Source organism: Phasianus colchicus, chromosome 12, assembly GCF_987193195.1.
Source record: "Phasianus colchicus chromosome 12, bPhaCol1.hap1.1, whole genome shotgun sequence".
Lineage (NCBI taxonomy): Eukaryota > Metazoa > Chordata > Aves > Galliformes > Phasianidae > Phasianus > Phasianus colchicus.
This window is the reverse complement of record NC_143447.1, coordinates 8581838-8597241: the sequence shown is the minus strand read 5'-3', so window position 1 is coordinate 8597241 and position 15404 is coordinate 8581838. Positions and strand designations below refer to the sequence as shown.

Genomic DNA, 15404 nt, shown 5'->3' with positions numbered 1-15404 from the left:
AAAAAAAAAAAAAAAAGGTGGTAGTACCTTGTTTCCCTTTCTAATTGTTGGTTATTACTCTCCTTCCTAGTTTTAGGAAAAAGCAAAATTAGGTTCCAGTAAAGGAAGTGTAGTGGATTTAGATGAAGCTGGCTGAAACCAAGGAGAGGTAAAGAAAATTTCCTATGTCCATCTCATGTTCCAAAATACAATATTCCATTTAGTATGGAATGCAAGTCTGAATATTTTTGTATTTTTAATATAACTTTCTGAACAAAAGCCATCTGAATTAAGCGTATAACTCATCCTGATTCTTTAGGCAGCTGGTAACAAAATTTCTAACTGCAAACTACTTAAGCAACTGCAAATTATTTAAAAGTTCCCTTTTCCACACACAGTACTAAGATTTATTATGAGTCTTCAAATATGAATATTTAGTTATGATTAGATAGATATTCTAGGAGGAAGATACAAATTGCATGAACAAATTATGGTGAGATTTCTTACCTTCCAAGTGTCTAGAACTTCCTGTTTCCTATCTAAAACTTTCCTCAGTCCCAAAATTTCTCTTCACCCTCTGCACTTTGCCTTTTCTGAGTTTGCAAATTACTTCCTTTCCTCTGATTCACCTGTCCAGATGCTGTTCCAGTGCTTTGATATATTTTCTCTTTTATTTAGTCCCCATGATCACATATCCCCCCCCAAAAATATGATGCTGTGTCCCCGTTTGTATTCAGAAGAATGAATTTAGAAGGAATCACTTCGTGGCAAGAAGATATTGTTACTATATAAAGAAGAGCTTGCTCTATTTTTACGAAATTATGGAAGATTTTAATGCTAGTAATAGTTATAATTTAGTATTCTGTATAATTCATATTGGTTTTTCTTTAAGACAATAAGCAGTTCATTCTCTTAGACATGCTCTTTCTAAATGGATTGCTTACAACAGATTTGAAAGAAAAGCTAATATCTGCAGGCAAGCATAAGAAAAGGGCAAATTTTCTGGTCTCACAATGGAGTAGGTCTGCTGCGTAGTTAAATTTTCTGTGGAATCATGTTTGGTGTTGGTACTGTGATAGTATGTAGTAGCCTGATCTCTCCATTTTTTTAATAACACAAAATCAGATATATCTAGCTAGTAAAAACACATTTCAAACAACTAACGTCCAGTTTCTATTCTGCCTATTCTTGTGTACATGCTAGCTTTGACCATAAAAGTAGGCTTTCAAATTAGTGGGCAGTGCTAGTGGCACAACAGTGGTCTTTGATTTTGCTGGATTGTCAATGCTTTTAGAAGTATACACTTTCAAAACTGACATTAGTGTTTATATATATATATATATATGAATGTGTTATTTTCTTATAGATAAATTGTTCTAAAATATAACACGTGACATAACACAAAAATAATTGTTATGTAATATACATATTTTGGGGTATCTCCAAACATCTAAAAATAGCTGAACTGTTTTGAGGGCCTGTAGAAAAATATGTACTCTGCTTGTGGAAGAAAAATGGAAAGCTCAGTGAATGACAAAACAATGAAATTTTGCATATGTACTCTACTACAAACCATCCAAACAGAAGAGGCAATTTATTGATGGAATGCTGCATATAAAAACAATTTCAAATTTTCCTGTATTTCAAAATTGACAAGAAAATATAAAAATAAGGCCATACATTCCTGTCAACAGGTACTTCTTATGTGATAAGAAATCTGAATGCATCATAATTTATATTAAAAAATTCATAGTGATATACATCGTATCTTAAACTTGCACTGTTGTAATTCTTACGCGGTAAATCTTAGCTGCTTTTCATGATAATTTTTATATCATTACATGAGTAGTTGTAGTAGAACAAAATGAAATTCAGGAGAATGTGTGTGTGTATATACATATCCTTTAGGAGAAAGCCTTTATTTAATTTTGAAAATAAAACATCATTTTTTAACACTTCCATAGTATTTGTTTATTGGTACTAAATATATATATATATTTAAAAAAAAAAAAAAAGCTAAAAATGCTGTGGAGAGGTGAGATTACATAGATCATACGTTCTTTATACAGTCCTGCAGTATCCAACAGTGTCAGCAGGTCTTAGCTGCAGAAAATATCTTTGAGTTTCTTTACAGTGTAGCGAGAGTGATTGGAGTGCACTGAAACAGCTGAACAAGGTGTTCATGCAGTTTGTTTCTGCACTAGCAGATTAAAACTATGACAGTTTTTGGTTTTTTTTTTTGTAGCATTAGATACTTTTTCAGAAACTGTTTTGTCTAACCTATATTTCCCTTCTCAATTCTCTTTCAGATAGCGGTTCTGTGGATGAAAAGGTTTAAAATTATGTATTTGTGATAGGGATCATGCATTTTGTTGATATGTGTTTGTGACTTAGCTGAGCTGTTTTGTTCCTTCATTTTAGTTGTGAAATTTGCATGGTTTTTTTTCCATCTTTTCACTCTTTCGTTTTCCTTTGAGTTGTATTGCATTATAAGCAGGATATCCCTCACTGTTGTGCTTATTGTAATTATGAACATAGGGGTCTGCTACTGTCAAACATTACATCTGAGATTTTTGCCTCTAATTATCATCTACGTTGCATACACCGTAAGACATGAAGGGCAAGAATATTTGGGAAGTGATAGAAAATATTGCAAGTTCTCCCACTGTACACCATTAAATGTTGAATGTGACTAAAATGTATACAAAAGCAAGAGCTTTGGCCTGGAGCTGACCCTTCTAAACATTTTTTCATAGTAGATGTTAATGTTTGTCACAGTTAAATTTTGTCCAAGACTGAGAGCAACTGAGTAACTGTGATTTTCTGCTTTTCTTTCAAGGCTCGGATAGTAAGTGGAAGTTCCTTGGACACTTCCAAGCTATATGCAATCCAGGCGTTTAGTGGGTGAGTGCCATATGAATTTCATCTATATCTGCACAATAGTCTCATAATGTTACAGTAATTTTTCTAAGGTTTGTTCTTATAAGAAAACTGTTTAAGTTCTCTAAAGTCAAAATAAATTAATGCAATAATTCAGCTGCAGGGATCTATTTGAGGACAAAGGTTTTTGCCTCTTTGCTTACAATGCTGTAGATTGATTTTGTGTCCCCATTTTAGTAAATGGGCCATAACGTAACAACATAGTCTAATGTTTGAAATTTGAATGGAAAAATGGAAAAAGCTCTTTCAGTGGCTGAAAGAAAATGAATGTGACATGAACTTGCAAGCTGTGGTTGTCTCCAGAAGGAGTTATCTTGAAGCCAATCCTAGGGATTTCTTCTTTCATATTTTGCTCATCTTTTCATTATTTAATTTGAAGGTGTGTGTGTGCGTGTGGAAAAGTATTGGTAAAATCTAATTTATTTAACTATTTAAAAGAGATATTATGTTTATTGGTGTGCTGCTTGCTGTAGTTAGGTTATGTTACAAAGAGAACATGATGACATCACATTATATAATTTATTTTTTCATTTGAACATCTTAAAGACTTACTCAACAGAATTATACAACAGCATCTAGATACTCTGATGTATTCCAACTTCGATTCCTCTGGCTTTTTTTCTCCTAAAGGCTATTGATATTATTTATTTGCTTAATGTAATTTGCAAGATGCTGTGGAGAGTGGTATAGTCATGGTAACTTTTGTACTTATGACTAGATAACTTCGGGCAAGTCTAGGAGCACTGTCCAGTTCTCAGTGGCTTAAATAGTTCTGCACAGCATGTCATACCTCCAAGCATTGTATTTTTACCTTATCCAGACTGTAGAAACATCTGGTGCCAGAGGTGACATTGCTCAGGATGAATAGCTGAACTTGGTGTGAAAAAAATTAAATATTGTGAGAGATAATTGCTGAATTTTTTAATTAACTTGCTTTTTGACATTAGAAAAAAATTGTAGCATACTTTTTTGGCTTGCAAAACACACAGACTGTTTGCTTTCACTTTCTTTAGCTGCAGTTTTCTCATAAGGCTGGAGAGAAGTCTGTCACGATTAGAACTATGAGCTTTCATCTTTTATATTGTCCAGCTTTATTTATTACTATGCCAAAACTACTTCTCCTTTTCTAAGTACTATGCTATTCTGAATCCTCGCAGCTCCCTTTATTTCAAAAACAGAAAAATATAACAGAAAAAAACAGACCAATATATGTGATTTTTTTTTCCTGACTTTTAAATAAAAAGCATTGGTATTCATATGCAAATGATATTGTCCATCAACAAGAAACTAGCAATGCCAGTAACAGCTTTCCCTTGGTTAGATTACTGATTTGAAGACTTATTCAGTAATGTATTAGCCGTGAAAACATTTACCAAAACTCACTCTGTGTCAGTTCATCTAATTCTTGCAATAGGATGTTCCATGGCTTTTATTAGAGATTGCAGCTATGACAGCAAATTGTGATTCTAAACTTTCAGTTTGATGTATGTCCGTATATCTGGTGGCTTCTTTTTTGAAACATCACACAAGCAGCTTGTGATATTTGTTTACAACTTTTTTCTTTACATGTCAACAGAAGAAGGTATATATAGATGAATATATATATATATATTTTTTTTTTGCTATCCCACATCACTTTTTTTCTCACTTGAAGGCCTCTGATTGGAGTAACTGAGGATATGAGGCACCACAAATAGTATTATACCTCACTAATGAGAAGCAGGAATCTTACATCTTGACTACAGTAAGCTGTGGCTTAGTCAAACTGAGACAAGTCATACTGCGAAGCATTAGTGTATAGGCCTAGCAAAAATGTTTTAGTCTGAAAAAAATAAGTTCTGCTCATTACTTTCAGCAGTTGTTTCTGAGAAGTTTGGTGTGTAGGTCACAGCATAGCTTTGAGAATTAGGAGGAAAATATTTACTACCAAAACCAGTTCAAATTAAGGGACCACAACTGAGAAATTGTCATTTCTAGATAATTTAATCGATGCTGTTCAGTGCAGAATTGTTTGTTACATCCAATGCTATAGTTCAAGAATGAGTAGAAATTGTGTTGTTTTGTTTCCCTGTGAAAAAATCTGAAAACAAATAGTAATAACAGAGCTGGTCCCTAACTGTCTTGGATTTCTTCTCTATGCTTTTTAATGTCCCAATTTAATAACTGCAGGTGATTGGACTTCCATTGCTTAAGTTGTTAATTGTTTCTTAATATAACCAAAACCTTAATGAGAAAATGTTCTGTTTCATATGAATTTCCATTGTTTTTTCTTCTATAAGCCACTTCTAGTTGCTGTGTTGCTTTTTATATATTGCCCCCTACATGAGCTAACTTAATAAGGATTAGCTCATTTTCTCATGCTGCTTGCAACCTAGAAAAATAGTTTTCCTTGTTCTTTGTTGGTTTAAAGGTTTGACATCTAGTTATTGTGTAGATTAGGAATAGCATTTCATAAGCAGAGTCTGTCAGTGCAGATACTGACAATGAAACACTGATTTTATGGCTGCAGAAAGCTCTGTGACTATACAGTCTAGCTGTGTGTTCCATTTTCTATTGCCAGTTACTTAATTTATTCGGGCAACTGTAATTATGTTGTAGGACCTAGAAAACTAATGTATAAGAGTATATAGAATTTGTATTTCAAAGTGTGTTGCACATTTGTAAAGCAAATGAAAGGACAAATATACATCTTGTATGTAAGAAGACCTTCTGTCACTGACAGGGACTTTTTAGACATAAATTGTTTTTTTTATTCACTCTGTTTCATTTGTAGTTGAAAAAGTTCCAAGTATGAATCCACTGAGGATAAAGTGTGTCAATTTCTTGTGTAGGCATCTTATAACCAGAGCATAGGACCCCTTCAAATGACTGATGGTAGCTCAATACTAGATCATGTTCTTAGATTAAACTTTTCATCTTTTTCTGATAAAATTTAGATTGGGCCCCTACTCCTTCTGCAAACCTGTTTCATCAGGCCCCCTGAAAATGATGATACAATTTTTATTTAACTTCTCATTCAGAAGAAGAGTCACTGCCATGGCTCTCTTCCCATTCTACTTCCTACATTGAAAAATTAATTCTAAACGCAGCATCCCTCAACCTGTTCACTGCTAGCGTAACTGGCTGTAGCCTTAGCTGTAATTCCTTTTTTTTCTTCCCACTCACTTCAGCCTAAAAAGTGAAGTGAGGGGAGATGGTAATGTCAGAGGCTGATCGTTTTATCACATGGCCTAATCCATTCTGAAATTTGCTAATGGTGCACAGATGATTCTGCATATAGATGGTTACTCTTCTCCTTCAGTGACATGTTGGCTATGGCAAAACATCTCTTTTGCTCACATTTTCTGACAAACCCAAATAGACTATAAAAGTTAGATATAAGACTTTGTCAGATTACACTTTGTCTCACAGCAATAAAAGAACAAGATAATTTTGTGGGATTAATATAAACTCGTGGTATAATTAGGGTTAAAGTACGCTCAGAAATAACAACTGTGAAGTAAACATAATCACCTTTTCAACACTAGAAACTGAAACCAGTAGAACTTGTTAGTCTCAACTTTTTTTTTATGATCTTTACTATGCAATGGCTAAATGATGGGCAAAGAAGCGACAGAAAATGTTGTCATCTGATATTCATTCTTATGTTCTATCTTCATCTTGTCACTGATTCATTGCATAAAATGCAGATATTTTCCTTTCAAAATTGCCCTTCCCTAAGTTCAGGGTAGTTTCTTGAGTCTAAAATACTATTAAAAATAGTATTCAGATATGAAGTATGTATATGCAACTCTCTGACATTGCCATATTTAGGTAATTATAAGAGTTGCAAAGAAATTGCAGAACCTGGTAATAGAGTACATATACTTCTGGTAGGTGCAGTACTGCGCCAGTGCTGTCGGAGGAGATGGTGAAGTTCCTCCTAAACTAAAACATCTTTAATATTTTTCAGATGAAAATAGAACTGATTTTTTGAAATAATTTTTAGAAATAATGAGGTATGAATATCTTGACCATTTTTAACTTTTATGCAAATATTTTCAACATTGTATAGAGGCACAGAAAGGAAATCAGATGTAGATATTTTTGCTAAGCTGAATTTGAGAAATCATAATGAAAAGATTAGCAGAGGGAGAAAAAATACAGAGTGGGAAGAAAAGCAAGTGACTTAAAGAGAAGTGGATTTTAGTTATGGCAAATTTATGACTGACTAAGCATGAATTACACCACTCATGTCATAACAAAATCTCCTTGTCCTATGTAACCATCAGTCTTGATTCTGTCACATTATCATTCTTCCTGTTCCCTCAAAGTCTGTGTCATCTGTTTCTTACTTTGGCAACATCATCAGCATTCTTAATTCAGACATAATTTTTTTCTCCTGGGAAATATTATTATTCATTATTGAATTTCAAGCATTTTTTTTTCATTGCTATAGCTAGTCCTTAGTGATCAGTAAAGGAAGTTCAGTAAGGGCCTTGGTTTTAATCAGATTTTGTCTTATAGAGCAGAATAAGAGATAGGAGTGAATTTACAGCCATTTCTTGTCCAAATTAGCTTTTTCTAGCATAAGAATGAATAAAACTCATCATGTATATAAAGCATTGACAAATAACAGAGCCCTGAGAATCTCATGTAAGTTTAATTTTCACAACTTCAGAATGTTCTTTTAATTGTATCATGCTTCTGCTGAGATTTATAGACGTGTCTGGAAGGTGCATTTGGGGGGATTTACCTTGATCTTTATGTTCATAAAAGGATCAAAACTCATAAATCAAAGACTCCTGGTGTGAAAATACAGAAGAAAATCATAAGCAGTCCATGAATCCCATTTGCTTTCTTACAGGATGGTGGAGGAGGTGCATCAGTAGGAGATAATGGGAGAAACAGATTGTCTCCCAGATTTATAGGATAAAAATTAGGATACTGCTTGGAACATTGTGATGTTTGTAAGGTTAAAACTCTCCTATTTATCTCCTAAACTCTGGATACGTTTTTTGTCTACTTAACTAATACACAGAAGGGATTACTCTTTTTTGCACTTGTAACCAGAACTCTAGGAACATAAACAGGATACTTTGAGAATTTTGATGTGCCTAAAATTTGGGAATTTTTTGTGGGGGGAAAAAAAAAAAAAAGTCACCTTGCACAGTGCATTAGAAGAATAAATGACAATCCAGAATAATGTATTTTTAAAAAGAAATGAACTGGATATGAACTAGACTCTTAGAAAAATCAGCACTCCTTGTTTATCTGAAGAATTTCAGTAATAGCTTGAAGTCATTAAAATGACTTCCTTCTTATCTTTTCAAGATTTTTTTTTTCGAATTTTATAGGCCAAGAATGATTTGTCTGGAATTACAATGAGGTTCAAGTCTCTTTTAGCCTGCTTACTAGCCACTGCCAAATCTTAAAAGATTAAAGTCTTCCTCTTCATTTTCAAGATTTTCTTATCCTGTCTCAGATATCATCTCTGTTGCTCTCTACTTGCATTTCACCCTTCATCTTAACTCTCAGATAAATTGTGCTTTGTTTGTCAATCACACGCATTAGGAATTCTCAACCTCCCACATTCCAAATATTTTCAGATTCTGCTCTTCAGATTTACTGAATTCTCCTTATTTCTTGCTTAATTGTTCCGTGAAAGACTTTCTAACCCAGCATATGGTGTAAAAATAAATTTTCTTCATTTTATTGGCAAAGCTTTAATTTGACACCACCAGATGCAAATGTGTAGGTTAAGGACAGTCAGTTATGTATTCCTGCAGAATTCTTATCTATGACATCATACCTGTAGAAATAATTAATCAGAGGTGGAAAAGTAGTAGAGATGATCAACCATGAAAGAATTAAGGTAAAGATCGAGATCTAGAAATGTTTTTGCTGAGGTACAATCTCATCACCTTCATTAGGGTGTAACAGATGTTTGAGTATTTCTTTTAATCAGTTTCATGCTCCAGGATGCTTATATTCTAGTTTTGATTAGAAGCTGTGATCCTATGACAATGATAACCACAGAGATATATGTGCTCAAAACTCTAGTTCAAGCAGTCTTCATTCTGTTTTTGCAAATGATATTTTCTTGTGGAACTTACTGTCTACAACTTATACATTCTCATAAGCTTTATGTGAATTGTTTTTGTTAGTTTTTTTTCATTATTATCTTGATACTGATGAAATAACTTAGACTTCAGGGGTAGCAGAAGAAATTCAGATTAAGACCTTCATTCTATGATACAGCAACATTCCAACTAACAGAGCCTTAATTTTGAGCAAGGTGTTCTGATTTTTCTTTCTTGCAAGCTTGAAGTCCAGATCTTTCCTCTGGACACTATTTGCAGCACTGTGAATACTCCATCTCCATTAGTATTACCACAGGTGTTAGCTCTGGGGTAAAGATCAGGAATATCAGTAAATGTAGTTTTACAGAATGCATTTTCCAAAAATAACTGTAGTTGGTTGAGTTTTGTTGTTTGTATGTTTGTTTGCTTTTAGGTTTAGGTTTTGCGTTGGTTTGTGGGTTTTTTGGATTTTGTGTTGCTTTTTTCCTTTCCCCATAGTACAGAGAGAGGAAAGGAAAAAAGTTTACAATTTGAAGTCTTGCTACTTTGAGGCTGCATTGCCCAAAATCTGCCAGCATCAGCTCTCTGTTATGTGACTAGAAGCATAGCAGGAGGAAATAAGGTTGGAATTCCTTTACAAGCAACGTTATTTTTTCCAATAGCTCGACTGTCTCAAGAAACTGATTCAAGTGATGTGTAAAGGTGGTACCAAGGTACCAAGTGTAGTGGGCAATTATTGGTGGTAGTGGGTGGTTGTGTTAGATGATCTTAGTGGCCTTTTCCAACCTTAACGATTCTACGATTTAAGAGGACAGGGAACGTGTGCAGCGGTTTCTGTTTACTATCTCAGTTCATTTCAGAAGGTCTTAAGAATGTGCAGAACATGAGAATTCTTTGTAAAAGTGATCTATAGCCTAGAATAAAATCAACTTCAGTGACTATAGGTTTTTCATTCCCTTCTTATACCTTTGATAGCCTTTTTATTAAGGCTGATATGTCTCAGAACTAGCTAAATAATATAAATGGAGTTCAGTGATAGTGTTTTCAGTAGAAGACAACCAGAACAACTTTGAGGTGTTTATCGATTTGTTGGGTTTTGTTTTTGTTGTTTTGTTTTAACAATGAAGAAATGGTGAATACTTGTGTAACCAGAATTTGCAAGGGAAATATAAGTGTACACCAAAATGAAGGAGAGTAGACAAGAATCAAGAGATTATACATACAGAATTACTCCAGAAATCACTGCAGGGAGAGAAGTAAGATGTAAGAAAACTAGAGGAACTCTTTAAAGATCTTTAAAAATCTTTAACGACTGTGCAATTTTTAGGTAATAATAATTAAAAATACATAAGAATAATAATAAAAAAAATCAACAGAGATTCTCTCTATTGGTTCTGCAAATGCATAGGTAAGAATTCTACTAATCTTCCATGCAGACTAAGCACCTGTTTGACACATTATCTATGTATGTCACACTGAAAGTAATGCCTCCTATTTATTTCCATGGAAACTACAACAGGTACAAAGAGAATAATAACACTATTTGATAGGGCAAATTCTTAGCTACAAAACACTATTTTTTTACCAGTCACAACCATTAGCTCATTTGCACAGATGAGCTGATTGAGGTGCTCTTAATTTCATGGTGTGACAGCTGTGCATGGCTGTCAAGAACATGGCTTGTTTTTCACATTGTCACCACCGATGAAATGCACCACACACTGCCTCGCCATGCTCACATCCACTGTTTCATCTCCATAAACATTCACCAAGTGTAAATGAATGTCAGTGAGTCCCAATTTTTTCTGCATGAAAGAATTCATTTCCACTCCTTTGCTTCCTCTGCACTTCCACATTACACACCGTTCTGTCAGGCTGTCCCTCGGCTGTCATCTGCCTCACAGCAACAAAGGGTGGGAAGCTTCAACCTCTACTGCCATACCACCACCATCTGCCTCTGATGTCATGAGTGAACGTAACAAAATAAGAGACATTACTTTCAGAGCAACCCTTGAACATCTTCTGCTTAGTGACATATTTTTAAAAAAATAATTAAAACATGTTTGTACAGGCACTGTATGTCATTTTTAACAATAGCTTTTCTTTTTTATAGTTTTTAGTAGCCTGTTACTCTTTGTTTTAAACATTGCCCTTGCACTTGCCTTCAGCATAATCTTTAGTGGCTAGTGAGCATTTACTTAAAGATGGGTATTTTGTTCCCTCAAGGTGATATGCATCTTTGCACTAGAGACAATAGCTTGCATGTTCCTGTATGCTGTCAGTGTTATGTTTTTTACTCAATTCCAGGGTCATAGATGAAAATTAGAATTACAGATTGCTTCTCTGGAATTTCAGTCTTAATGATTCTTTTGGGTAAAAGTAAATAGCTTTAAAATCCCATAATCTTCTATGCTCCCTATGACTCTAGAAATTGTTATTTCTTCACTAAAATTATGAAATATTTAGCATATGCCTGGCTCTAACAAATGCTGGTTTCCAAGGAAATAAGTTTGCATTCATTTTCACTGTCAATGAAGTTCCATTCTACCAATTGACTGTTTGATCTTTATAATACATATTGCTGCATCCCAGCTGAATCAAGATATTCAGATGAATGTCACTTAGAATAGAATTGCTTTGTATTATTTTCTGTATGGCTTATGTATATTAAAGTAAAAAAGTGAGGATTTCTATTTCTGAAAACCATTTAGTAAATATAAGGTGAATCAAAATGTTAAATAGGGGTGATGTGTGATGTGGTTCCAGCCTCCCAGTTCACCCAAAGCTGCTTCTAGACGATTAGATATATCAAGTATACTACAGAGGATACCATACAGAGATACAGTTTCCAATTATAGAGATTCCAATTGTCTAGTAGCTGATCTCTCTATGTTTATTGTATTGTATGTTCCGAAAGGAAAATACATTTGAGCAAATTCTCATTAACAAAAAATGATATCAGTTTACATAAACATACATACGTATCATCTGTCATCTTCTTCCCCCAGAGAGGCTACTTACCAGTTACACAAGAGAAGGTATTATGCGTTTCACTACCAGGATATGTATCTGTACAAAATTGCCAATCTCAGAGAAAAATCAGATTTTATTGGAAGATACTGTTGTTTTCATCAGAATTTATTTTAGGTGCTTTGATTTCCAGTCCTATGTTTATCTGCAGTAAAGAAGAAAATAATTTCACTTGAATGAACAGTGTGGACCTGATGAAAACTGGCAGCATCAGGCTTAAATGGGATGTTGTTGTTGCTGCTGTGACTAAGTGGAAAGGATTTATTCTAATGTTTTAAAGTCATTCACGTGACTTACTTTAATCTCTATCACAATCTTATTGAAAGCTTGTATCTCTGGGGAAATTTTTTCTTCATAACCTAAGTACAGATAGGCATGATCTAATTTATTTTAAAATATCATGTGACACCAAGAATAAGGCAGATCCAGTTCTGGAGGAAGATTTCGGAAAGAACTGCACTCACCTTCCATTAAAAATGTGTTTATGCTTTTCTCTACTCTTCATCTTCTTGTCCCTTGGGTGGCACTTTGAACTTCAGAATTCTCCAGCTTCCAATTTAGTTTAATAAAAAAAATAATAATAGTAATAAAGAAAAAATATTTCCAAGTAGGAGAGCATTGGGTTGGTAAGACTAGAATAATCAGTTTTTTGTTGTTCTGAGTCTGGTGGATTTGAAGTGAAGCCAATTGATTGCATAGAAAGATAGCTTAACTGATGATTATTTGTGTGTGAGCTGAATGCATTGCTGTGTTTTGAACAATATGTAAGAGAGGGGAAATGGTTCCATACTAAAGATTGTGAAGCAGTAGCTCAGGTAGAAGTTATTAATCCACTTCCATTGGTAGGAAGGCAGCTGGTAGTCATCCATTCCTTACCGCACTGGTGACCAATAATGTGACCTTCTAGCATCAAAATATGACTAAAACAGTACAACTTCAGCCTTTGTTCCCTTAGAAGGCAAATAGATATGTTTTCTAATCACCAGGCTACTTTAAAAAGAGAATTATGTTCCTGTGATGAACTATTACAAATACTAACAACAATTTAGAGCAGAACTCTTCTGAAAGAACATTCTGAATTCTCTTCTGGTTATAGGGTTCTCAAAAAGATAAGTGGCTGACAATTTTGTCAACTATTTGTTAGTGTTAGAGAAATTATTGATCTCTCTTTTGTAAAGACTGCTTGCTAAACATTAAAGTTCATAAGAATTACCAGTTTCCAGCTATAGAAAATAATCTAATTTTAACTATGCGCACCAGCACTACATGCACAACTTAAGAATGTAAGCATTTAAGCTCTAGATTTTTATTTTGTTTACATTTTCATCTCCTACAGATCTGGCCGTGGACTATATGGAATTGATAGTATGCCAGACCTTCGCAGGAAGAAATCTTTCCCCATTGTTCGAGATGTGGTAAGTGACTTCTGATAACATGAAAGTGTCCATTCTTTTTTCTCTTGTCTAGATCTTACTTTTAATTGCTGTTGTGCATGGTGCTTGTCTGTCTACAATTGTTTTTTGGGAAGAACTATCTTGAGAGAATGGATTGAGACTAGGAAAAGTCAATGTTACAGTTGTTGTACAGTAGTCTGAGTACTGTATACTGTAGTTGTTAGACAGTGGTCTTGAGTATCTCACAGAATATTCAAATAATACTTGTGGAGTCATGCAATGTTCATGTTTTGAAATAACTAATTTTAATGTTGAACTAGCTTATGTGAAGAAGCTGTTCTTAAGTGCTTGAGCTATTGGCTGATTGATTTATTATGATACTGAAAGAGGAAAAATATTCTTCTTAAAAAGTAACACTGACTTCAATGTGAATGTTTTAAAGATGTGTTTTCAGTGCAAGATGGGATATGTTATTTTAGCAGTCACTGTAGGCAATAACGATCTAGGCAAATACATTTCAGAAAGTAGAAAGGAATGGGAGTTACTTTAATATTTATTTTGACTTAGAGTCTAAGCAAAATTGAGTAATATCTCTCTGAGCTGAAGAACTTTAAGTACCATTCACATTTCTTTTTGATTTTCTGAAGAACAGAATTCATAATTCCATAAAATAAATATTTAGTCTCTGGCAGCAGCCAGCTCTCAAACCAGTTTCTCATGATAGAGAAATGAAGGAGAGTCAGCTAAAGTAAATTATAAATATGTTTGTCTTCATCCTTTCCCAAGTTATCGCTTAGTTTTTTCTCAGTCTCTCAGTTAATCTGTTGTGAGATATCATCATAAAATCTGCATCACAACAAGAAAGCATAGCAACAGTCTTACAGTAGAATTCTTTCTGAAATCAAAATTTCAACTTTCAAAAGTTGAAATTTGTGGCATAGTAGAGCCTGTAGTTATTGAAATCATCTTTTTGACAGTGGCTACTCTACTCCAAGTTGTGTTACACAAGTGTAATCTACAGCTGCATTGGAATGCATTTATAAGTAATATCTTTATAAATAAATAAAGCACTTTGCTTTATTTTTAATTGTTGGAAGTATTTACAGAAATTTTTCTCATTATGATGAGCAAGGGTATCAGAATCTTAAATATTCTTGTCTTTGAAAAACATAATTGAAAACATCAAAATGGAATTAAAAAATGGCATTGTGTAAAGATGGAATAAAACTTGCATTTGATTATTCTAATATAATCAAAGGTATTATTTATTGTTTTGGTGTCTAGTCATTCAAGGATAATTATTCCTGGAGAAATTCCATCTTGTAATTCTGACTGGAAGTAAGATTCATAAATCTGCAACTTATTCTGGAGTTCAATAATTATGAACATATAATTGTCTCTTAACAATGTGTTACCTAGCTGTATGTTATTTTAAAACAGCAACTTATAGTACATTTCAGTTTTGCTGCTGCAAATCTAAAATAAGTTTACCAAGTTATGAGAAACTTATTTCAGATCTAGGGTGAAATATTGAGATATTATTTATATTTGAAAATACATGCATTACAAGCAAACTCCTTTTCAGCTTTGAGGTTTCATTAGTTTTATTTGAAAATAACTCATTTAATTTAGTAAATTAGTTCTTGAGTCTTTCTAGGATCTGATACACTGTAAATGGTCTTTATATTTACTTATATAACGATTTCAGAGACATAAAAATAATACTGCTTGAAATGAGTGCTAGTCTCTTTTGACAGTGAATGGAATAGATATCATTTGATATTTTATAATAAATCAAACAAGTTATTAATGTTCTCTAATTTCTTTCCTATCATGTCTGGATTTTTCAGGCTATGGTAAGTGCTTTTATACTGATAAATATTCTAAGATATTCATAATAGGTCTCAGGAATTTCATGCATGTCCTTCTTTATGCTGGCCATTTATTGCAAAATAGAGAACCTATTTTATGACCAAGCAATTAATCCCAAGTGAAATTA

At 33.6% G+C, this 15404-nt stretch overlaps 1 protein-coding gene across 2 annotated transcripts in view; it reads left to right on the top strand.

Moving 5' to 3' along the window:
* The window catches only part of UNC13C (unc-13 homolog C), a 122945-nt gene that overhangs the window by 12086 nt on the left and 95455 nt on the right, over positions 1–15404 (top strand). Inside the window, exons 2-4 of one of the 2 annotated variants that reach the window (XM_031616543.2) lie at positions 2289–2311; positions 2819–2883; positions 13348–13426. In XM_031616543.2, coding sequence (XP_031472403.2) covers positions 2289–2311; positions 2819–2883; positions 13348–13426 — 167 coding nt within the window. The remainder of the gene's footprint in view (positions 1–2288; positions 2312–2818; positions 2884–13347; positions 13427–15404) is intronic. The other variant, XM_090148847.1, reaches the window with a different exon arrangement.